Source organism: Nelusetta ayraudi, unplaced genomic scaffold, assembly GCF_046127955.1.
Source record: "Nelusetta ayraudi isolate G7.1 ecotype Tasmania unplaced genomic scaffold, CSIRO-AGI_Nayr_v1 ptg000099l, whole genome shotgun sequence".
Lineage (NCBI taxonomy): Eukaryota > Metazoa > Chordata > Actinopteri > Tetraodontiformes > Monacanthidae > Nelusetta > Nelusetta ayraudi.
Genome location: NW_027466149.1, coordinates 92,501 through 117,373, shown reverse-complemented (window position 1 = coordinate 117,373; position 24,873 = coordinate 92,501). Strand labels below are relative to the sequence as shown.

General features: G+C 53.0%; 2 protein-coding genes and 1 long non-coding RNA gene across 3 annotated transcripts in view; 1 reads left to right on the top strand and 2 right to left on the bottom strand.

Annotated features, from left to right (window-relative positions):
• The first annotated feature begins 50 nt into the window (after positions 1-50).
• On the top strand, positions 51-1,229 carry LOC142902953 (uncharacterized). Its single transcript, XR_012929157.1, has 3 exons — positions 51-172; positions 444-500; positions 1,092-1,229. It is a non-coding gene; the product is annotated as an uncharacterized LOC142902953 (long non-coding RNA).
• Positions 1,230-1,456: 227 nt separating this feature from the next.
• pdcd4b (programmed cell death 4b) lies at positions 1,457-10,115 on the bottom strand. Its single transcript, XM_076048310.1, has 12 exons — positions 9,923-10,115; positions 9,253-9,408; positions 7,526-7,843; positions 6,764-6,858; positions 6,013-6,126; positions 5,706-5,927; positions 4,435-4,532; positions 3,792-3,906; positions 3,357-3,464; positions 3,075-3,185; positions 2,836-2,975; positions 1,457-2,116 (listed from the first exon to the last, which is right to left on the bottom strand). The coding sequence occupies exons 2-12, from the start codon at positions 9,293-9,295 to the stop codon at positions 2,056-2,058; spliced, it is 1,425 nt and encodes a 474-aa protein (XP_075904425.1). The 5' UTR covers positions 9,296-9,408; positions 9,923-10,115; the 3' UTR covers positions 1,457-2,055.
• A 1,565-nt stretch (positions 10,116-11,680) lies between these two features.
• Positions 11,681-24,873, bottom strand: part of rbm20 (RNA binding motif protein 20) — a 32,784-nt gene continuing 19,591 nt past the window's right edge. Inside the window, exons 2-13 of the mRNA XM_076048319.1 lie at positions 24,601-24,873; positions 24,278-24,342; positions 23,717-23,937; positions 22,855-22,967; positions 16,688-16,837; positions 16,309-16,440; positions 16,015-16,094; positions 15,007-15,553; positions 13,505-14,252; positions 12,879-12,944; positions 12,428-12,549; positions 11,681-11,786 (exon numbers count right to left, since the gene is read on the bottom strand). The exon at positions 24,601-24,873 is cut by the window's right edge and continues 649 nt beyond it. Coding sequence (XP_075904434.1) covers positions 11,706-11,786; positions 12,428-12,549; positions 12,879-12,944; positions 13,505-14,252; positions 15,007-15,553; positions 16,015-16,094; positions 16,309-16,440; positions 16,688-16,837; positions 22,855-22,967; positions 23,717-23,937; positions 24,278-24,342; positions 24,601-24,873 — 2,598 coding nt within the window. The 3' untranslated portion in view covers positions 11,681-11,705. The remainder of the gene's footprint in view (positions 11,787-12,427; positions 12,550-12,878; positions 12,945-13,504; positions 14,253-15,006; positions 15,554-16,014; positions 16,095-16,308; positions 16,441-16,687; positions 16,838-22,854; positions 22,968-23,716; positions 23,938-24,277; positions 24,343-24,600) is intronic.

The window sequence follows — 24,873 nt, the reverse complement described above, 5'->3', positions numbered from 1 at the left end:
AAAAGTACTCGTTAAGAAAAGACAGCGAAGAAGAAGAGGAAGAAGATCAGGTGACCTTGGCGGACGCGTTGGCTTGACAACCGCTGTAATCTCTACCTGGAGCTAACGGCTAACGGTGGGATTAGCACCTGTTGTCATTACGGCCTCCGAACGACAGAGAAAGCAACCGAGTGTGAGTTTCATGATCAGATGACGTCACAAAGAAGAACCTCGATCGTCCACTGGGATTTATTGAGCGCCTAAATATCGTCATTATTAACGAGTTGCTAACAGCTAGCTGCTAGAATAGTGCTAGCAAGTTAACCGGCTGTGGTGTCGGTCAGTCAGTGGCACCAGTCTGAAACAGTGAAACAAAATATTGAATCTGTATTCCTTCTGTTCAATGGTCCTGTTGATGTATCGATCATCGATCGATCGATCGATACTCTGTTTCCATCTTTCAGCAGCAGCCGCGATGCCAGAAGTCAAGTCGACATTCAGAGAAGTGCTGCCCAAACAAGGTGTGTGTGTGTGTGTGTGTGTGTGTGTGTGTGTGTGTGTGTGTGTGTGTGTGTGTGTGTGTGTGTGTCGAAACAAAGGGCTCGTTTGTGGGGCCCAACACAAACAAGCGAACTGTGTGCAAAGTTGCGCCAGTTTGCACAACTAATGGGGACAGTGGTGTGTGTGTGTGTGTGCGTGTGTGTGCGTGTGCGTGTGCGTGTGTGTGTGGTGATGTGGCTGCTGAACATCACCGTCCTGTTGACGCCGCCGTTGTTGCTGCTTTCTGGACACAGAAATGTAAAAAAGCGACTCGCAGAGACGAAGTTTGACTTGATGCCAGAATCCAAAGCATTCCAATGCGGCCTCTCCTCTTCCTCCTCCGAATGCACTTCTCTATAAACACCTGTTTAGATATGTCAATCATCTGTATTCATTTTTTTTATTCATTTTTAATTCTTCTCCGTGCACTGTAAACACTGCCATAACTACGCAAATCCTCCCCCCACCCTCATGTGGGATCAATAAAGGCCCCAACGCAGACATCCGCCCAGTGGTGGCTGATGATTGGTGCTCTGTGTGACCTCTCCACCTCCTCCCTCTCCACAGGGCAGCTGTCCATGGAGGACGTGCCCGTCATGATCCTGTGCAAGCCCAAGTTGCTGCCACTGAAGTCGGTCACCCTGGAGAAGCTGGAGAAGATGCAGCTGGACGCTCAGGAGGCCATCAGGCAGCAGGAGGCAGCAGCCAGGGAGCAGCAGCAGCAGCAGCAGCAGTAGCAGGAGCAGGAGGAGGTGGTGAAGCTGTTCCATGGATTGATTCCCTGTGCTTTGTTACCTGAAGTACTGAGAATGTCGCCCTGGTTAAGATTCCTGCACACTGACTTCATGTCTGCTTAAATGTGGTGGTGTTGTGGAGTGTTTGTATTGCGTCAGCGAGTCAGTGAGTGAGTCAGTGAGTCAGTGCAGCAGCCTGGGTCGACTCAGTCATGGTTTAATGCAGAAGGAGCAGTCAGCGGTCAAACTGCACACACGCCACTCTTCCTCCAGTTTATACAAAAATAAAGACTCTGCCGTGAAGTCTCCGGCCTTCAGGGGGTTGCTTCTCTTCTTCTGCCGTCCGTCTGCACTGCACCGCACTGCACCGCACTGCACTGCACTGCACTGCACTGCACTGCACTGCCCAGCCCGAGCCACGCCTTCAATACTGACATCATCACCCTGGTGGAAGTTAAAGGGTAGAAAACACACACAGCTGTCTAGAAGACACAGAGGGGGGGATGGAGGGCTGCAGGGAAGAGTGGCAGTGCAGTGCAGAGCTCCTGGTACAGAACCAGGGAGTGACAGTGGGGGGTGTGGCACTTGGAGGTTCCAGCTGATGTTGGGATGAGAGACCATGGAGACGGTGATTCTACTGGAGTTCCACTGCGTCAGTGCAGCTCTGCTTCCCCAAGGTTCATTCTTCAGAGTGATGCAGTGGGATCGCAGTGGGATCGCAGTGGGATCGCAGTGGCCCCACTGGTTTGGACACTAGACAAGAAAAGCTGAGTTGCACTCTGTGGCACGGCAGCGGGGCTCTTCAGCAGCTCTCCACCTTGACGGCGCCTCCGTCGCCCTCGCTCACAAACCTCTTGCGGCCCCTGAGGAGGCAACACCAGGGGTCACCAGAGGTCAGCAGGGGGAACAACTACTAAAAAGCAGGACACGAGTAACAGGGATGCACCCATACCACTGCAATACAGAGCCAGTAGAGTAACGCACACTTCAGTACTCATCCGTACCGATACTGAGTACTGCAAAAGGCCGTTGCACATTGCAGAATCAATGTTGTGTTATTTGAACAACATTCCTCAGTAGGTTTTTCAAGTTTTACTGCAGTGCAAACACACATTACTGTCAGGTACACACACATACAACTGATATCAGTCTCACAGTATCAGCACGTATTTTACGGGTGCGAGTAGAGTACTCAACCGCGGTATCGGTAGCCGATACTGGTGTCTGTCTTGGTATTGATACCCAATAATAGCAACAGTATCTGTATCGATACTGGTACAGGTATCCATACCCTTAACAATACCCATTCCCATACCAGTATCAGGTATCAATACCTGATACTGGTATCTGTATTGGTATTAATACCCAATAATAGTATCAGTGTCTGTATCGATACTGGTATCGGTATCGATACCCAACACTGGTAAGGGTATGGGTACCAATACCATTATCAGTACCCATTCCCATACCAGTAGCGGGTATCCATACCTGATGGATACCTGTATCAGGTATGGATACCCGCTACTGGTCTGGGCATCAGGTGTGGACCCCTGATGAAGACGGTGATGAAGGGCACTCCTACCGACACGGGCAGTCGTCTCTCGACTTGGCGTCGATGATGCCGATGATGAAGCTCTGCTCCACAAACTGCTCCAGGATGGAGTAAGCCCTGGGCACATCGATGTTGATGTCGGCCACGTCCGTGTAGACTCTGTCGTAGCCCTGTAGGGGGGGCAGAGACAACAACGCCAGGGTCAAGGTCAACTGCCTGCTGGATAAATACCCTGCAATACAGGAGGCAGACACACGGGGGCGCCGCACCCTTCTGACTTGGTCTCCCGTGATGACGGAGGAGTCGGCCAGAGAGCGGAGCAGCTGCAGGACCATGGAGAAGGTCTTCTCTCCTTTGGACTCCAGCACCATGACGATGGCCTGGAGGAGCACGCACACGCACCATCATCCACCTCGGCCGCTTCACGCAGACTCCTACTCTACTCTACTCCTACTCTACTGTATTCTACTGTATTCTACTCTACTGTATTCTACTCTACTCCTACTCTACTCTACTGTACTCTAAAGGCAAAGCGCTGGAAGTCTGCGGACCTCGTAGACGAACTCGTGGTGGAAGTGTGGGACCTCCAGGTCCCGCAGGCAGCGCTGGGCCTCCTCCGGGTCTCCGGACAGGACGAACTCCCTCAGCAGCAGGTTCATCTGAACACAAGGAGGCAGCAGTCAGAGCAGCAGACTCTCGCAGACCCACTCACGGCATTCCGCTCAGTTGACATCTTGCACAAGCGTGACTCAGAGGTCTTCAGGTTGAAAGTAGATTTGAAGCGGGGATGAAAGACTGGCAGCAGTGGAAGAAGAGGAACCAGCAGCGTCAACCTGAATTAACATGGTGTTCAGATTTGTGCAGCGCTGTCCAGACGGGTGATCAATGATTATGATGATTGATGATTGAGGATATTGATGATAGGTAATGATGATAATTGATGACGATGATGAAGATTAATGATGAAGATGATGATGATGGCTCACCTCCTTGATGAGCAGTGTGAGTGGCCTCAGGCCTCCACCAGACCCCCAGTGGTTGTCTATGCGGAGTCCCCCCAGACTCATCTTCAGCAGGACCGCCGCCCGGTCCAGGGCCGCCCTGGAGGGGGGAGGGGGGGACATTCTTATTAATAATAATAATAATAATAATAATAATAATAATAATAATAATAATGATAATAATAAACTTTATTTATACAGCACTGCTCATACAACATGTGCAACACACAGTGCTTAACAACATAAAACAAAACAAAGCCAAACAAAGAAAGATCATAATAATAATAAGAAGAACACTGCCCCTCCCCACACCCCATACGGACCCACCCCTCCCCACCAACACACACAGACAAACGCCCACCCCCAATTCACATAGACGTTAGATAAAAGTGTCTTGAACTGCAGTGTCTTGGCCACTAGGTGGTGCCTTTGAGGCATACTGTCAGTCTACTGTCAGTCCGTGTTGGTCCACTCACACAGCTTTGCTTTACACTCCGGCCCACACGCAACACAACTCACAGCACTAAGGTGATTCCTGCTCACTAGCAGTGATCCGACTGCAGTGGACAGATTATAATCCCAGTGCTCCCCAGTGGAACCCCCAGAGGGCACTGCTGCGGCTGCCTACCTGGCCCACTCGCAGTCCACCCTGCCCTTGTAGCCCTCGATGTAGCTCCTGGGCAGGATCTGGTCCAGGACGGCCCGGGCGATGAACTGGCCCACCAGCTGTTCACACAGAGACCAGAGAGACCAGCGTCAAGGACTCGCCTCACACACCGACCGTCTGGACCTTTGCTTCCTCCTGCTTGACTTCAAGGACGAGGAGTTAATCATGGAAGTTGTCACATTACACACAGTTGTCTCTGTAGGTCACATAGGTCTCAAACTCTGGTCATTTTCTCTGTCAGGAGCTCTGCAGTAGCACAGAGGAACACAGAGGAGGCGCTCTCAGCAGCCGCCTTCACTCTAACCAGTAGGAACACACTCACCGTCAGTGTGTTCCTACTCCTACTCAGCCCTCCCGACACCCACACACTGTAACTGCCTGTTTACTGCGTGCTGTCAGCTCACTGGCTCCTGCTGGCCTCCACAAACCTGCAGCTCATCACTCTGCTTTGTTTGGCCCGTTTTCTCTCTCGCTTTGTTTTCATGCTTTTTGTTGTTTTTTTTTGCCTTTTCTGCATTTCCCCCAACCAAGCAGGGGGCGTTCAAGAAGGTGGAGAGAGAGGGAGAGAGAGAGAGAGAGAGAGAGAGAGAGAGAGAGAGAGAGAGAGAGAGACCTTGTAGAGGCTTGATGGAGATTTAATAAAACCATCAGAGAGCAGTGAGGGAGGGGCCAGCTGGGATGTCCCAGGCAGACAATGATGTGTGTGTGTGTGTGTGTGTGTGTGTGTGTGTGTGTGTGTGTGTGTGTGTGTGTGTGTGTGTGTGTGTGTGTTGGGGTCTTTGAGCGGTCAGTGCTGAGTGTGCACTCTGAGAGCTCCAGCAAACAAAGGCCTCAGACCTGGTGTAGACCAGGTGTAGACCAGGTGTAGACCTGGTGTCTGGAGGACTGAAAGAGACTGAGATCACATCAGCAGCACTCACACTGCCAGGGACCACACTAGACCACTGGGTGGGATCAACTGCAGGATCCACTGCAGGATCAAGAATAGAGAGCCAGACCAGGCTGCCTGGGAAGGCATCTACTGCAGGATCCACTGCAGCAGGGTCCACTGCAGCAGGATCCACTGCAGCAGGATCCACTGCAGTAGGATCCACTGCATCAGGATCCATTGGATCAACTGCAGGATGGAGACCAGACACTAACTATCGAGAAGGAACTTGGAATGGATCTTGTTTTCTTGCTTGTTAATTCGACAAAATGACCCTGGTCCAGTGGTCCAGTGGTACACTGACCTGTGGGGCCCCCGGGGTGTCCAGCACCAGGTCAGGCAGCTCTCGCAGTAACTGGTCCAGAGAGGTCTCCAGGTCAGAGCAGGACAGCACGGAGGGAACCAGCTGGGCCAGCAGTCGCGACGTCAGCTCCCTCTGGCTGGACTTGGCCTCCAGGGCCAGAACCACGGCCAGGGAGGCCACCTGGCTCCTCAGGGGACCCAGGTTGAGCTCTGCCAGCTGCTCCTGCAGGAGGAGGAGGAGGAGTACGGTTCATAAAAGTTCTTGAAAGTCCAGCTTAGGGTGCAGGATGAACTACAACTACACTCACCGCCACTTCCTTGGCTTCAGCGTGCTCAAAGTACTCCTGCACGATAGGGGCCACCGTCTTCTCGAAGTCCCCCTCCTGCAGCGGGGGCACCACCGTCTCGTACACGCAGTTCTCCTGGGAACCCGGGTTCCACTGTCAGTTATTCACAACGTACATTCCCCACCGCACAACCACACTGCACCACACTGACAGCAAACCAAGACCCACAACATTAACCACAAGACGACACCCAACAACACATATCAGCCCAACCAGCTCCACCTCCACATCTTTACATTGGGTTGTATCATACAGAATGCAACCACTGGAAATACACACGTACACGGCTGTACCGTAATAAAAATAATTACAATATATTTTTATACATATGCATTTTGCACCAAGAGAAACGTCCTCATCGTTTCGCAGGCTGAAAAAGACCGGAGGGGAAATTAGCTGGCTAGCGGTAGCGACGTAGCCTCGCCGAGTAGGAAGTGACATCATCAGTTCACACTTCACAAACATGTTGTAAACGTTAACGCGCAGCATTAGCAGGAGGTGGCACTCTGCTGCGCTCGCATCACTTCCTGTCTTCACTGGTCTCCGTGGTTCCTGTGGCTTCGCACTGCCGTTGGAAGAACCCACCAGAACCCACCAGAACTAACTGGAAGTAACCTCCAAACACCATGTGTTGTGGCTGGTCCCTGCAGCGGACGCTGGTTCACGAGGTGTGACAGGTGTTGATGGTCCGGTGATGTCATCACCGTCTTACCTGAGCCTCGTCATAGTTGGGGTCTTTCTCATCCACCTGCTCCGGCCCGTACACTTCCCCCGAGCGGCCCCACACACCTTTACCTCCAGCTCCTCCTGGAAAGACATGGAGCACCACAGACCAGGTGAGGCTCTGGTGGTCACCGGACCAGGACGTCAGCGGTAGATACTGATACATGTGAATTTCCAGCTCTGGGAATAACAGCACTGCAGCACTGGCATTCCCTCCGCAGAGGAAGCATTCTTCTGTCCAGCAGGCTTCCAGGAGCAGCTGCTCAGAAGAAAGACGATCCAGCTGATCGTCTGACCCCTGTGAAGCCACAGTGCAGCAGCTTCTGAATGACCTGCATGCACCAGCTGATAGTGTGGAGACCACTGGTGAGGTGGTCCAAGGACCAGGACCAGGGATGCTGCACTGACTCTCCAGTAGGAGAATCAACCACATGAAAAGCAGTGGAAGCAGCCAGTGGTTCCAACAGCCAACCCACAACCACAACTCCTGGTTCACTTCTGATTCATTTCAGCAACACCACTGCTGATTCAGTGCAGTGTCTTTCATCATTATCAGGTCCATCTGTCCATCAAGATCCTCATGCAGTGGTTCTCCACAGGCGGACTCTCAGGACCATCAGCAGTGCTTCCTCTTCATCAAGACCCAAAGACCCACATTTAACACACAGACACTAAACACACACTTTCTATCACATCTAGTCAATAAGTCATTGATTGATTGATTGATTGATTGATGTCCAGAAGAGCCCACCTTTCTTGGGCAGGCCCCTCCCCTTGCCGTGGCGGGACTTCCTGTCCAGCAGTTTGCTCTTGGGGCTGCCAGGGGGCGCCGGGGTTCCCCGCAGGCCGTCCCCGGTGTCGCTGAGGGAGTCTCCCCGACCGGAGTCCCTGGACGAGGTCTTCCTCAGCCGCCGCCTGGCCTTGGCCCTCAGCCGGGCCTCCTGGAGGCTGGAGGTGGCGGTGGCGCCGGCGGGGGGGGCGGCGCTCAGCCAGTTACCGTTGATCTCCTTCGGGTTCTTGTTGCCATCCTCGTCCTCGGACCCAAAGGAGTCGCTCGGGTCCGCGGACTCTGTTGGACCAGGTCACAGTTCATCACAGTTCACCAAGTGCAAGCGAGACGGCTTTCGACCGGGCCAGGGCGACCCGGCGCAAAAACAAATCCCCCAGAAAAATCCAATGTATGATTTCAATGGATTCATTTCCACCCCGCTTAGAACCAGTCCTCGGTAACTCAACATAGGGTTTCAATAAAGTGCACGGTTGCCGTAGTTTGAACTGCAGGAGTCAGCTGACTGTTGAGGTTGCATCCGAGTCTTTTCACTGAACATCTGTTTACACAACAATCACAGTGCAGGATGGATTTAATCAGGAATGAATCACTGTACAGTGGCTCTATACGAGCTACCAGCAGCCAGTGCGCAGTGCTTGACAGTGGGTTAGGGTTAGGGTAGGGTTAGGAGTGAATCACTGTACAGTGGCTCTATACGAGCTACCAGCAGCCAGTGCGCAGTGCTTGACAGTGGGTCGTAATGTTGTAAACTGCGGAGGGAGCAACGGTCAGCAACCCGTTCCCCACTGGGCAGCAGGCCTCTGGTGGAGGTGCTGCTGCAGTACGTTGGGTAGTTCGCAATAACAAACTCCTCCTCCCTCTTGGCCCGCCATGCTGTGATGTCAGAGCCCACTGTGAACTGCAGGAGTGCAGTGGAGAGCGTCGGAGGTGTGTTTCAATAAAACCTCCATTTTCACCTGAACTTAAAACTCAAAATAATGGATTTATCGCACGGCCCCTAACTTTTAATCTGTAGAGCGTGTGACCTTTGACCCCCGGGGACATGAAAAAGGTCAGGTTGAGATTCCAGGATTGCCTTCTCACTTCCACCAGGGTCCAGACGGTGGACCTGGTCCAGTCCTACTGACTGGGTCTGGTAACCATACGTACTGAGATCCAACAGCACGTCTGCGCTTTAACTGGGTGACAGTCAAACTGCAGACTGCACACTGGTGGAGACACACCGTCATCTGAACGCTCAAACACTGTTGTTTCACCGATGACCCCGCATTCACTGGCAACGCTCTGGAGGAAGCAGCTCGTGTAGGTAGATGGACAGACAGACAGACAGGCAGGCAGGCAGGCAGGCAGACGCTGAAGGAAGTTCAGTTTCTCAGCTGCACAATCATTCATCAGCCAATCAGTTCATAGTATGGTGCACACACAGTCAGAGCACCAAGCTCTAAAATATCAGCAGTCACAACAGTAACACTGTCTGCCTGCCTGTCTGCCTGCCTGCCTGCGCTGGATTTGCTGCAGTGGGTCTGGCAGTGTGTGACCAGCAGCAGCGGAGTGACATCAACACTCAAAACAGACACGCAGCAAGAAGGAAGGAAGTCACTTCCTGTTGAGGGAGGAACAACACAACTAAACAAAGCAGTGTGCAGTGCGGTGCAGTGGTGGGACAATTTAAAGAGCTGCTCACTCACCCACAGGGTTGGCGTTCAGCCAGGCCTCGCAGTCAGTGGCCATGATTCACACCGGGGCCCACTCCACTGTCTCACTCCGAGCGAACACACAGGAGGAGGAGGGTAGAAATAATAACAAAATATAGAAAAATAAAACTAGAACTCTCCAAATGACACCTGCAGCAACGAGAGGGAGAAGTGAACAGAAGTGAACAAACAAGTCCAGACAAGCCACACCCCCCCCCCCCCGCCCACACACACACACACACACACACACACACACACACACACACACACACACACACACACACACACACACACAACTTACTAACCCCTCCCCCTCCATTCATTCACGGTCACTGTTAGTAAACAATGGCTAACGTTAGCAGCCCAGAGCTGCGCAACGTTAGCTTTTTACTACTGTGCACTTTGAGATTTGCTCAAAGTGCGCAATAAATCAAATCTATTATGATTATCATCACACCAGCAGCGATAAACAATATGAAACTACTGCACATGCGCATACGTACCAGTTTAGCGACAACTTATTTCTGACAATAATACAAAGACCCATTTGCTTGAAAGATCATAATCATCTACTTCCAACTGCAGGGAGCCGCTAGCAGGCTAGCTGGCTAGCAGGCTAGCTTGGTAGCAAACTCAGTGGTAAAGCGGTAATGTTTCATCATACCAGTACACAAGTCGAGAGTCCAGCCGACACACTGCGGACCGGTCCCGTCTGGTTCGGCTGGTTCCACTGGGTCGACGACACAATGAGGATCCGCTGTGCGCTTTGTGTGTGTGTGTGTGTGTGCGCGCGCGCGCGTGCGAGGCTGAGAGGCTTGTCAGTTCTGTTGTTTTGATCTCCATCCGTCTGCCCAGCAACCAGGTCACATGGCACTCTGTTTTGACTGCGCCATTGGCTGGAGGCGTGGCAGCTTTTGAGAGCCAGCAGCCAATGACATTCGACCGTCCCACCTGCTGACTTTCTTCTCGTATGTTCTCCTCGGAGTCCGTCCGCCTCGTCCGAGTGCTGCCACCTGTCGGACACCGGAGCTCAGAGGTTCTCCACGTAGACAGACGTTCAAGATTCAAGATTCAAGAACTTTATTGGTCACATGGACAAAATTCGACAATTTGAATACGAATTTAGAGCAGCTCAGCGCTTCCGTGTCGAATGTTCGAAGATAACTCATTGGTTGTAAACCTTCGCTCATTTTTCATGTCAGCAAGTTGCAGCTCGCGCCGTGAATATGACGCAATGCACTTCTATATTCAGCCAAACCAAAGCAGTCGTTTTGTAGTCTTTGTCTTTATCGCTTATTTCAAGGTGAATAAAACTCATATCTGTCTAAACAGCAGTAAGATAAATATCGAGCTAGCTAAAAGTGAACCTCGAATGCTGGGGGGGTTAACGCAATACTTTGTTAAAATGTTTAAAATTTGCTGACATTTTGCTGTCATGTTTCCCCCCCCCCCCCCCCCAACTTTTTTCTTTTACACCTGGACACTAGGGGGAGCTATTTTATAACATTCCCAAACGACTGCAGTCAAAATGAGACGCTTAAAGAACGACCTTCAACCAACTCCTAGCATAAAGCCAACACAATGCAAATGCAGCAGAGTGAAGCCAGCAGGGGTTCGTTTTGGGAGGAGCAATAAAGCTGAAACGAGGTTAAAATGGTTCAAAGTTTTTTTAATTGACCAAAAAAAAATATGGAAAGTTTTGTCAAACGATACAACAACAGTGGCAAGTGAGCTCAGAGCGTCCGTATTCACAGTATGTCTCGATAATCCCACCCATCAGATTACCATCCAGTGAAGCGCAGCTGCTTTCACTGCAATAAATTAAAGGCATGGTCCAGTGCTCCTTGTGTTCCAAGGTGTATTTAAGGCCACCGCTGGGATCTAAACAACACAACACAACACACAACAGAGAACACACACACATCGTCCTCTTGTCTTCCTCACTGTAAAAACATACATTGTTTTTAAAATGACACCGATTGCATTGCACGAGATAAAGAAAGACAATTTCAAAAGTCCCTGATAATAAAAAAAAAAAATGAAATGTTCTGCACTCATCATTTTAAAATCTTCAAATCATCGACTGCAACAAACCTGAGATTCTCCCTCAGCTCAGGAGCCGAGTCCCGCTGCAGCGCTCCGTGTCGGGCGGCTGCGTACTCATCTTTTTATTTCCAGCAACACACTCGACATGAACGCAGCGACTCTTTCACATTGTTGTCCCGCAAGGCAGTTAGAAAAAAACAAAAAACAAACAAACACCGAGTGTGCATCGCCGTCTCCAAATGAAAAACAATCCACTTCCATCACACGCAAATATTCAATACCCAGGAACTCAGAGACGCTTTAATAACGCAGGAGGAAGACGTCGCTGACGCGCTGCAGTCACGGGTCAGGGGTCAGGGGTGGGGGGTCAGAGGTCGGGGCCCGAGCCATGAGAGTTCCCCTCAGTCAGCACAGGTGGCGCTGCCGTCCCCGGACAGCTGGGCCCCTGACAGGCTCTCCTCCGCCAGCTGCATCAAGTATTTCTGGAGGGGGGGAGTGAAGGCACCACAATCTGATTACACGGTAGTTTGTCACCTCTGGGTGAGTAGTTTCACCACTCACTGCAGCGACACGGACAATCTTGCTGTTTGTTTTGTTTTTCCTTAGACAGAAACATTCCAGTGTCTTCATGCCAAGCAGCGCTTCACTGTAACTGTAGCTCCACAAGAACGGAATGGAATGGAATGGAATGGAACGCCTTTATTAATCCCACACTGGGGAAATTTGCTAATTACGGCAACAGAGTATGACAGACACAAGATATTTACATGCTGTGAACAGTGTGGTTATCGACAGTTATCTGCATGATGCTTGATATCCATGTTTATCTTATTGCATGTTGATGACGTGCAATGTAAAGTGGTTGACCAAAGCTACAGTATGTAGCCTGATGCTAAAACAATCAGACAACACAAGTGAATTGTACACAGCAAACACACACACAGGTGGTGGTGGTGGTGGTGGGGGGGGGGGGCTGACAGACAGCACAGCTGTCAGATGTGATCCGGTGGGAAGTGGCTGCTGCTGCTGCTGCTGCTGCTGCCATGGTCAGCAGAGGGCAGTGCAGGACGTCCCAAACTCAACACACCCTCAACTTTCTCATCTCTGGCCTGTGTGTGTGTACCTGCAGGTTCCTGTAGTGCACTGTGCTGCGACAGTGTGTGGTCTTGGCTGCGTCCTCGCTGCTGTAGAACAGTCGGCACAGCTGACAGTAGAAGCCTGTCTGCGGCACGATGAACTCCACTCCTGTCGGTCAGTGAAGGCAACAGTTAGCTGCTCAGGCTAGCGAGCAGGTGACGGTCAGTGAAGGCAACAGTTAGCTGCTCAGGCTAGCGAGCAGGTGACGGTCAGTGAAGGCAACAGTTAGCTGCTCAGGCTAACGAGCAGGTGAAGCTCAAGACAGCTGCGTTCCAGATGATTCCACAAACAAATGTGACATCCAGCTCATCAACATCTCCATCGTGCTTCCAATAGTGAGAGCCAGCAGGGCTCTGACAGCTCCGCCTCCCCTCGACAGCGACACTCTTCCAACCCAGAACTCAGCCTTAGCGTTAGCGTTAGCGTTAGCCACTCACCCAGTGGAATGCTGTGTTCGCTGACGGCTCTGTCCTGCTCGCGGGACGGCGACGGAGCCTCGATCTCTGCCAACGACACACAGACTTGAGGTTACTGATGATGATTATTGGCCAGCAGAGAAAAGATGAGCGGGACCAGGATGGAGAAATGCAATCATTTCCCACATTATGTAAATATTATAAATGATATCTAACATTCATTCCTAAAGATCCTGTCAGATGCTAAATAATCACTGGATTTGAAAGCCAGTTGATCCATTAGCATCAGCTCCACTCAAACACAATCAGATATCTGTGATGTCACAAAGGGCACTGATACCCCTCCCACAACTGCCCACCCAGGACTTGGCTCCACCCCCTGAGATGCCCTTGTTTGTTTGTTTTTTTTTTAATCTCCTTCCAAACTAGTTGAAGGCCAACAAAGCTTCAGTTTTAGCAGGCGGCTGCAAACACAGGGCTAAATGTGCTGTTTTCTGGAGTTCTCGAGTTGATTTGGGTTCGTTCATCTCCAAATAAAAACCAGGATTATGAAGGCCCACTAGATTTAGCTTTCTGGACCGTTGTTCCTGTGCTGGGACCCTCAGGACGGAGGTGAAGGTTCTCCTGGTGGTGAGAGGAGGTCCAACCTTTCTTAAGACTACTGCTGCTCTCCTTCTGCGGCGCTCTGGCTGCTCCTGCCATCTGCTCCACCTCCAGCTCCTCCCTCTGGTTGTTGCTCCTGTCCACCACCATGGGGTGGCGCTCCTGGGCCGACTCCTCCTCCCTGGTCTTCACCCGCTCCTCCTCCAAACCCTCCTCCTCCAGCTTCAGCTCCTTCAGCTTCTGCAGCTCCTCGCCGGGCGGAGCCGGCGGGGCAGCAGGTGGCTCCGCCCCCTGGAGCTTCTCATGGACGTGGTTGGTGGAGGCGGCGGCTGCTGCCGCTCCCTCGGCCCGGGGCGTCTTCGAGGAGTCGTCTGTGAGCTCCTCGCACGTCTGCTCCACCCGCTGCTCCTCGTCCTGCACCTCCAGGCCGGACGGTGGTGCTGCAGCGAGCTGCTCCTGCTGCTGCTCCCACTGCTGCTCCCTCTGCTGCTCCTGCTGCTGCTCCTGCTGCTGCTCCAGCTGCGGCAGGTCTGGCTCGGTGATGGAGTCGTCCTCTCCCACCTCGTCCACGGTCAGCAGCTCCTCCATGTTGTTGGGGTACCAGCCGTCCTCCTCCTCCTCCTCCTCCTCGGCCTCGCCCAGCACCTCCTCCTCCTCCTCCAGCTGCTTCTCCTGCACCGCCGCCTCCTGCTCCTCCTTGGCCTGGGAACCAATCATCAGGCCGATTGACGGAAGCTCTGCTGCGGTCGGTCGGTCCTGCGGCGACGCTGACTTCTCCTTGGACGGACGGTCCTGGAGAAAGCACACCAGAGACACACTGAGGTCCAGACCGCCCACTGGCGCCCTCTGCAGGCGCTGCTTCTCAACCGCTGGAGGTCCTCCCAAGTTTATTCCACAGAAATTAAAATGTTAAACGGCCACTTTGTGAAAGGATTCAAGTCCTGCAAAACAGACGGCAACATTTCCTCCATAAACACTGCAGAAATATTCCAGCATGTATCTATATATCTATATCTATACATGTTATTTATCTATATATATTATGTATACTTGTATATATATTTACTTGTTTACTCTTTACTGTTTACTTCCTGTTGTGTTGTTTTTGTTTTTCACCCAAGCAGTGAGATCAAGAGAAACTGGAGTCAAATTCCCTGTTTGGCAGCACAAACTGGGCCAAGAAAGCTGGTTCTGATTCTGGTTCTGATTCTGATTCTGATTCTGGTTCTGGTTCTGATATGTTTTAAATTCCCCCCTTTTTTATTTTAGATACAAAGAGACGGTGACCCATGAAGCGACCCAATTAAAGAGTGCCCTGACCCACTTGTGGGTCACAGGCCAGCAGTTGAGAAACGCTGATATGGTGCCTCAGGATTCAGACACCAGGACAACCTGGTGAAGCCCCTGTGCAGTGCCAGCAGGGGGCGATGGAGGACACAGCTGGTATCACAGCAGCTGGAAGCGATGACATCACTGAGGTCACATGACCCCGCTGACGTCGTTGTAAGGTCACTCAGAGGTCACATGACCCCGCTGAGGAACTCACCGTCTTGTCGTGTCTGTGGCTCCACCTCTTGCTCCGCCCCCTGTCCTGGGAGCGCCGCGGGGCCCCCTCCTGGCCGCTCTGGTGGTCACGCTGGTGCCTGGAGCGGCCGTGGGGGTCGTGGGGGTCGTGGAGGTCGCCCCCACCCTCCCCGGCCCCGCCCCCTCTCCTCCTGGCCTTGGGCTCGTGGTGGCGCTGGTACGGTGCCCTCTGTGGCGGAGCTTTGTCCTTCGGGTGGTAGTCGGAGTCGGAGCAGCGGTAGGAGGCGAAGGCCGCCCCCTGGGGGCTGGCCCGGGGGTGCCGGTCCCTGGCCCCGCTCCCGCGGCGCTCGGCCGGCCTCCCGCTCTGCCGCTCCTCCTCTGGCCTGCGGGAGGCGGGACTCCAGTCCCAGGAGCTCCTCCGGGGGCCCAGGCCATTGCTGCCCCTGTCGGGGGCCCGGCCCGACGCCCCCTGGGGGCTGTGGGCGGAGCTGCAGGGGGCGTAGGAGGGGCTGTGGGGGCTGAGCGAGCGGCTGATGGGGCTCCGCGAGCGAGTTCGCTCGGGCGCGTAGCTGCAGGTGGAGAGGACGTGGTGATGGGTCAGTGTGTCTGTCATTCTGCTCCTCCCCCCCACTGTGATGATGAACTACCACAACTCCAGGAAGCTGCGTGGTTAGCCCGCTGTTTACACCCTCCCCCCAAAGAACATACTAGCTTCCTGCTAACGCCTGGTTGCCTGGTGTTGCTGCAACTGTTGTGTTGAGGAAACAGTGGCAAATATTACTGCATGAGTTTGTTGTGTGTTTGTTGTGTGTTTGTTGTGTGCTTGTTGTGTGCTTGTTGTGTGTTTGTTGTGTGCTTGTTGTGCTTGTTGTGTGTTTGTTGTGTGCTTGTTGTGTGCTTGTTGTGTGTTTGTTGTGTGTTTGTTGTGTGCTTGTTGTGTGCTTGTTGTGTGCGGGCCATGGAGAAGAGGCTTCACATGGTTCAGACTAGTGGGGAACTCATCCAGGAAGCCCTGGTGGCTGTGACTCACTGCTCCAGTTCCTGCTGCTCCTCCCTCCCCCGCTGGGAACTCAGGTCCTGGATGATGGACTGGACGTCTTTACCTGGTTTCTACCACAGAAGAAGAAGAAGAAGAAGAAGAAGAAGGAGAAGGAGAAGAAGGAGAGGTAGAAGAACAAGGAGAAGAAGGAGAAGAAGGAGAAGGAGAAGAAGGAGAAGAAGGAGAAGAAGGAGAAGGAGAAGGAGAACAGTTTGACAGTGAGCTTGTGAGGTGAGGAACCTCCAGCAGGTCTCTGCTGCTGCTGCTGCTGCTGCTGCTGCTCACCTTCAGCTGCAGCTCCTTGTACCTCTTGGACATGCGTATGAGGAGCTTCTGGCTGTTGATGGTAGCTGGGCTGAGCTGGTAGTACTGCACCATGGCCTGGGCCGCCTCCACGTAGGCCATCTCCAGGAAGGCCTGGTCGGAGAGAAGGTGGTCAGTCACCAGGCTGCTGCTACTGCTGCTACTGCTGCTACTACTTCTGCTGCTACTACTGCTGCTGCTGCTACTGCTACTGCTGCTGCTGCTGCTGCTGCTGCTGCTGCTGCTGCTACTATATATATATATATATATATATACATACATATATATACATATGTATGTATATATATGTATGTATATGTAGATAAGCCCTGTGAGTGGGCGTGTCCTCGTGTGCACTGACCTGGTGTGTGGAGCGCATGAGGATGTAGTTGGTGACCTTGCCGAAGGGCAGCCCCAGGTGGACCACGTCGTTCTCCGTGCAGCTGCCTTCAGGCAGGTTGCAGATGTGGACCACCCGACCCGCCGAGGACGACTTCCTGGGAGAGAAGGCCTGGGGGGGTTAGGGTTGGGGGGGGACACACACACAGATTAGTGCCGCTGAACCTGAAGCCGGAAGGAAGAAATGTGTTCCAGCTGCTGCGGCCTCAGGGAGCCTCAGGGGGGCGCTGGAGAACAGAGAGACTCAGGAGCCACAGCCACCATCACACTGCACACACACACACACACACACACACACACACACACACACACACACACACACACACATACACACACACACACACACTGCATTTCTAAACAATCTGACAGCTGTCAAAATTTCTCTGTGATGACGAGCAAAGAATAAGAACAAACAAAGCAGCAGCAGATTAATCTAATTAATCAGATTCATTAATCAGATTCATTAATCTAATTAATTTTAATTTAATCTTGATCTGTATTTATTTGTTAGGTTTTTATGATTATCTATTATAATTACCGTTGATGCTATTTCTGCTATTGTTGCTATCTTGTGTCTCTATTGCTGTTGTAACAACATGAGTTCCCTCCCTGGGGATCAATAAAGTTCATCCCAGTCAAATCTATGTTTGGTGCAGAGTGGCTGAACAGAGCCCTGCCTGGCAGCGCTGCTGCTGCTGCTGCTGCTGCTGCAGGTGATAATCAATGATTTCTGCTTGGACTCCGGAGACTCTGCTGCTCGTCCAAGTCCCTCCTCCTGGCTGGCAGGTGGGCTGCCAGCCACCAGGGGGCTTAGCGGCCCGCCGGGAGCCTCTGACCTCCTGACCTCCTGACCTCCTGACCTGACGCAAACTCGCTAACGAAGCAGCGGCTCGCACCTTGGATGGAGGGATGGGAGCGCCGGAGCAGCAACAGACACATTGGCCGAGATGAAACTCACTGCTAGAAAATGACCACACATTCCCCCTAAGACTGACACACACACACACACACACACACACACCAGACCAGATGTTTGTCTTCTAACACTTCCAGTGGAGCGAAGCAGTGGAGCAGGAGAGGAGATTTTGTTCAGTTGGAAATTCCATCAATGTTCGAAAACACATGAAGTGAACTTTCTCTCTTCTTTCCTTCTGACCGATGACTTCACCCTCCACCTCCTCCTCCTCCACCTCCACCACCTCCACCTCCTCCTCCTCCTCCACCTCCACCCCCTCCACCTCCACCTCCACCTCCGACCACGTTGCAACCACCGACTTCCAAACCACATCACCGCGACCTGCTGCCGCCTCCGCACCTCCTCCTGAGCTCCTCCGCACTTCCTCCTGAGCTCCTCCTGATCTCCTCCGGACCTCCTCCTGAGCTCCTCCGCACCTCCTCCTAACCTCCTCCTGAGCTTCTCCTGAGCTCCTCCTGACCTCCTCCGCACTTCCTCCTGAGCTCCTCCTGACCTCCTCCGGACCTCCTCCTGACCTCCTCCGGACCTCCTCCGGACCTCCTCCTGAGCTCGGCGGTCCGAGCGCAGCCAAGCGGCTGAAGCCAGATTTCATATCTCTGCCACGGCTGCGTTGCCGCTGCATTCTTCTGCCCCCCCGGCGACTCTGCTCCTCTTTCGCTGGTCTGGCGGACGGACTGACGGATGGTCCCAGGTGTGCCGCTGTCCTGAGGACACCTCCACAAGAAGGAGGTCCGCCTCCACAAGACCTCCGAGAAGAAGTCGTCGCCCCACCCCAGCTGGGACGGAGTTGGACAGGAAGTGGTGTTGGACTAAAGGAGTGAGGGACCTGAGGTCGACACCACACGGTGGTGACAGTAGTCAACTGCACCGTGGCCTCACAGCGGGAAGGTTGCTGGTTCAGCACCCCCAGGTCCTGGCCTGGATCCTTGCTGGGTGGAATCTGCATCTTTCCCCCGTCTGCCTGGTTTCCTCCAGGTTCTCCAGGTTCTCCAGGCTCTCCAAGTTCTCCAAGTTCTCCAGGCTCTCCAAGTTCTCCAGGTTCTCCAAGTTCTCCAGGTTCTCCAGGCTCTCCGAGTTCTCCAGGTTCTCCAGGCTCTCCAAGTTCTCCAGGTTCTCCAATTTCTCCAGGTTCTCCAAGTTCTCCAGGTTCTCCAGGTTCTCCAAGTTCTCCAGGCTCTCCAAGTTTTCCAGGCTCTCCAAGTTCTCCAAGTTCTCCAGGCTCTCCAAGTTCTCCAAGTTCTCCAGGCTCTCCAGGTTCTCCAGGCTTTCCAAATTCTCCAGGTTCTCCAAGTTCTCTAGGCTCTCCAAGTTCTCCAGGTTCTCCAAGTTCTCCAAGTTCTCCAAGTTCACCAGGCTCTCCAAGTTCTCCAGGTTCTCCAAGTTCTCCAGGCTCTCCAAGTTCTCCAGGCTCTCCATGTTCTCCAGGTTCCTCCCACAGTCCAAAGACATGAAGACCAGATGAAGTTGGAAGTAGGTGAGAGCCTAGCGTGCTAACCTGTGTCTGTCTTTCTAATGTGGCTCTGCAATGAGCCAGCGACCTGTCCAGGGTGTGACCCCTTCTCCGCCTGCTGGCAGGTGGGAGGAGGTCCTGAACCACCGCTTCCCCCTTCACCCCCCCCCACTCCCCCCCAGGGTTAGGGTTAGGATTAGGGTTAACCATAACCCAGACTACCAATCTACCAGGCTACCAGGCTACCAGGCTACCAGAGCAGCAGTGTACCAGGCTAGCAGGCTACTAGGCTCCAACAGGCTAGCAAGCTCAGAACTCCCTCCAGGCTCCAGAGCCATGGAGCTTGTTAGCCAACAGGCTAACAAGCTAGCAGGCTAACAGTCTGGCAGGCTAGCAGGCTCAGAGCCACCAGTGGACACGTGAAGGTCAGTGCAGGCTGCTCTCCATTAACAGCTCCAGGAATAGACTGTTTATGACCCTGCTGCTGCTGCAATACCAAGGAGAAGCAGTCTCCGCTGGGCGTCTGACCTGAGGGGGCGGAGCTTCAGCGTCACAACAGCAGTTGGCAGTAGGCACCATGAGTGTGAGGCAACACACAGTTTCAATCTATGGGTGCAGAGGCAGCGAGAGGAACGACATCAACGTTGTAACGCGTCATGTTTTATATTTTTATGAGTATTAACACAGATTAATCGCATTGAGATTAAACACAGGGCAAATATTTAGAATTGCATTTTGAGCGCAACCCTTTTGTCCCTCCCACTCACCCGTAGTGGGGTCCTGAAGCTGCAGCGCTAATGTTTCAACACCGCATCCTGCTGACAGAAATTTCAAACATGCAAATCCCAAATGCGATTAATTGCAGTTAACTATGGTGTGTCAGTGATTAATCTGGCTAAAAGGAACCAATGGTTTGTATCCTGATCCAAGCTCTCCTTCCTCCGCTCTTCATCAAATCAACTTCCTGGCTTTTCCTTCTCTCCAACTGCCCCAACGGGTTTCAGCCAAACTCCCCCAGGGCGACCTCTGACCCCTGGGTTCGGCCGTGCGTGGAGGGGTCAGAGGTCAACAGCCGCAGCAGCTGGGATCCCTCCTAAAGACGCTTTGTCTGTTTGTTTGTGCAGTTGAGGATCAGTGTTGGAGACGCTGCACCCCCCCCCCCCGGCCCCCCCCCCCACTCTCTCCTGGCTCGGCCCCCCCCAGATCATCTTACCAGCTGCTCACCACCAGCAGGACACCCGAGCCGCTGGGAGGGGGGGGGGCTCTGGGGGTCCGGGCTGTTCACTGTAATCCCCTGTTTATCTCCACTAAGTTGTGTTAGCGCAGCAGCTACTGTGAGGGCCACAGGGACGCCGTGATTGGCTGCTGGCTGGATCCAAGGGAGAGCCAATCAGCTCTGACATAGAGCCACTGCATCAATGTTACAGCGTAGAGGCCCCTCTTTACCTTTACTGCACTGAAACACAAGGGTTCACAAAGGATGACTGGCTCAGAATAATCATAATAATAACAATAATAATAATAATAACAATAATAATAATAATAATAATAATAATAATAATAATAATAATAATAATAATAATAATAATAATAATAATGATAATGATAATAATGATAATAATAACAATAATAATAATAACAATAATAATAATAATAATAATAATAATAATAATAATAATAATAATAATGATAATAATGATAATAATAACAATAATAATAATAACAATAATAATAATATTAATAATATTAATAATGATAATGATAATGATAATGATAATAATAATAACAATAATAATAATAATAATAATGACAATAATGATGATAATGATAATAATAATAATAATGATAATAATAATAATGATAATATAATAACAATAATAATAATAATAATAATGATAATAACAATAATGATAATAAAACATATTTTTACTTGATGACATTTTCTGAGAGCACTTTACGAGTCTTCATGCCACACATTCTTCCTCATGAAGCTTCTCCCTCCCTTTGAGAGTTTTTAAAGCTAACATTAGCCCCTGTAGCGCTGACTATAAATATTTTTGCCTGTCATACAATAAAGGCTGTTGTAACAAAATTGACGAGTGAAGCAAATGGAGCTGGCCGGGATCCACTGGAAGCCTTGTGTGTGTGTGTGTGTGTGTGTGTGAGAGAGGGAAGGTCCAACAAAGTTGTGTTGAAAAACAAACCGAGCTCTTCTTCTTCTTCTTCACAGCTATAAAATGTCTACAATATCACAACCACACCAATTCATCCAATCAGCAGACAGCGATGAGTTGCTGGTCCAACCTCCCAGCCGGGCCTGACGGGAGATGACTGACAGGTCCACTGGTCTCTGCTGGTTCAGTCGGTTGGAAGTGGAGTTGTGTAATAAATCAGCACAGCGTGACCACAGTGTGCTGTGTGTTAGCTATGTGTTAGCTATGTGTTGGCTATGTGTCCCTGCATTGTGTGGATGCTGGTGCTGCCGGTGCTGCTGGTGCTGAGCGGCTTTGTCAGCTCTAATTGTCGCCTTGCTCGCCAGAGGCCACAGTTTCCTGTGTCAGCGCCGGCTGTCAGCGCTCCAGCAGCGTCCACTCTGTGACGGTGACGCTGCTCAGCCAATCAGGAAGCTCCTCTCAGACACGCGGCCGTCACGCTCCAAATACCTTTTGCCACCTATTATATTTAATACTCGCACCCTGGCAGACAATGCCAGCGTTTCAGCACGCTCAAAGAGGTTCAGGGCGGGGTTCTGGTCTGCTAGAGAGGGTCAGGCTCGGGGTCAGGGTCAGGCTCAGGGTCAAGGTCAGGCTCAGGCTCAGGCTCAGGGTCAGGGTCGGGGTCAGGGTCAGGGTCAGGCTCAGGGTCAGGCTCAGGGTCAGGGTCGGGGTCAGGGTCAGGGTCAGGGTCAGGTTCAGGCTCAGGCTCAGGGTCGGGGTCAGGGTGAGGGTCTAACCCTTCAGTAAGACCCTCACCACATGGTTTCCACAGAGAGTTTCCAAGCTTACAGTCCGGTGAGACGGACCCGGCTTTTCTTGTCTCAGATGCTAACGTGCTAGCACCGAGTGGACTCAGTGGTTTTCTTTAGTCTCAAACCAACCCCCCCCCCCTTCTGTCGGTGAAGACCAAATTCCAACTTTCTCAAATTTTTACATTTGCGACAACAATAACACAAAAGGTACACAAGTCTGTTTGGAGGCCCAGTCGTTGCTCCACCCTGACAGACACCCTTGACCTTCACCCGACCTTCAGCCGACCTTCAGCCGACCTTCAGCCGCCTGTATTCAAATGTTGGGTCGAGCGGCAGCGGCATAAGGTGCTGATCAAACCACCTGGTGGCCCTGTCGGACTGGGTGGAAGCTGATTGGTGGAGGCCTGGAGGGCCCGCCTCCTGCCCTCTGCAGCTGTCAGCAGGGGGCGGGGCGGGAGGCGGTCCAGAAGCCCCCCCATCCTGGTTCATTACACAGCTTTGTGAATTACGAGGACAAATGGTTTTTGTGTGGCAGTGAGAAAGGAACACGCAGAACCTGCCGCTCTCACTCCCACCGGGTCGCTCCCCCGGTGGGCGGAGTCGGGTATGGATGGCCACGGTCACGTGACCAAGCAGAACTACGCCTGCAGCTGCTCCGCGTCACTCCGTCACGGAGGTTTGCCGCCTGAGCCGAGGGCAAACTGCTGCTAATCCCAAAGAAAAAGAAGCAGAGACCTTTGATCCCGACGGAGGCGGAGCAAATCCGGGCTCCTGGGGGGGCGGGAACGTCGTCACGGCTACACCAGGCACGTAGCAGGAGGCGCTGGACGCTCCTGGGGGGGGGGCATCTGAAAGACAAAGAGCAGAGTCTCACTGTCAGAGCACGGGACCCGCAGGCACTGCAGCCGTCCGGAGGGCCCGGTACGTTCCAGACGATGGCGGCGGCGTTCCGAGCGGCGCTTGGAAGAATCAGGAAGTGATTTCATTCCTGGCCGTCGGCGTCCGGAACAACTGGGAAGTGTTTGAAAAAGTCATGAAAAGTCTTTAGCTTGACGTCGGCTATTAGCGCCGCGCTAGCATCGTCGGGACTGCGCCAGCGGAGTGTCGGCGAGGCTCTCGGGTGTCACCCCTGATTGGCTCTCGCCAGAGGGGGCGCACTTGACAACAAGCCACGGTTATTAATACCCCCCCCCACAAAATGTAACTCAGGAGGTCAGATTCGCTCGTCGGACTTAAACTACTAAACTCTCGGCCTGAGCCGCTGTCTTAATAATCTGGCCTGACGGATCCGTGTGACGGCAGCTTGGTGTTGGCTTACTGCAGCAGCAGCAGCAGCGGCAGCAGCAGCGGCGGCAGCATCGGCAGCAGCAGCAGCTGTCCAAGTCATAAACCTTCACAAGTTGGAAAAAAACCCAAAGCAATGCTTTGTGGTGGAGTTTGGGCGGAGCTGCGACTCTCACGGCTCCGCCTCTTCTCTCAGCGACACATCAACACATCGTGCAGTGACCTCCAGTGACCTCCAGTGACCTCCAGTGAAGACGGAGCAACACTGCAGCGTTCACGCCGCTGCTAAAGCTAGCAGCAACAGAAATGGGACTTTTCTGCAATTTTTTTGGCCTTTGAGAAGCAGGAAGGGGCGTGGCCCCGTCGATACCCCGGCGGTGGCCCGGCGGTGGCCCGGCGGAGGCGGTCCTACCTTGGCAGGTGCTGGAGTAGACCATGGAGCTGGACCCAGCGGAGTTCAGACCTCCATCAGCAGGGCCGGCGACGGCGTAGTGAGTGGCTGCTCCGGCTGCTGCGCCTGCTGCGCCTGCGGAGCTGCAACAATCACAGCGGGCTGATTTTAGCTGCCTCTCCCCCTGCCCCCTGTCCCCCCCCCTCCCCCACCCCCCACCCCTGGTGACACAGCTCCAGTTCACCCAGACCTCGGGACAGCTGTGCACCGAGCACCCACAAAAATGGGACATAAAACCTCCCAGAGGTGCAAGGTGCTAACGAGTCCAGGAGGCGGTCCTGGACCAGGAGGCGGTCCTGGGAGGAGGCGGTCCTGGACCAGGAAGCGGTCCTGGACCAGGAGGCGGTCCTGGACTAGGAAGCGGTCCTGGGAGGGGGGGGGTGCTGAGGGGAACTCCCGGGAGTTTACTGTGAAAGCACCCACCTGTCTGTGGTGTACAGCGTCTTGTTCTGCAGGTGCAGTTTTCCCTTCACGTGCTGGTCCCAGTCCTGAAAGCACATGGACCAATCAGACGCCTTCTAATCCGCAGCAATGACAAACAAACCACCGGAGTTTGTGGAAACTACCGAGAAAAACCACAGAGGAATTTAAGCCCAATCACCGCCTGCAGTCCCGAGTCCAAGCCTTGAGCTGACCCTGGTACCCATGGTGCTTTGGTCCAGTGAGAGGGCGGCACTGGCAGTGGTGGCGGTGGTGGTGGTGGTGGTGGGGGGGGGGGCTACAGCAGCCAGACCAGCGGTTCTCACCTTGAGGTTGTAGACCTTCTTGCTGCAGATGCTGCACTGGTGGGGCAGCTGGGCGGGGGTGACGGCGTGGTAGTCCTGGACCTGGTAGGGCTGCAGGGTCTTGGTGGGTGCAGACGGGGTTTCCTCGCCGCAGTGCAGGGGCTGGTAGTGGCCGAAGCCCTGCGCCCCCCCGACCCCCCCGGCTCCGCCGCTGCCGCTGCTGAACTTGGAGTCGGAGGTGGGCTCCTCGGGCTGGTACAGTTCTGCTCCGGACCGGGCGGTCTGGACTTCCCA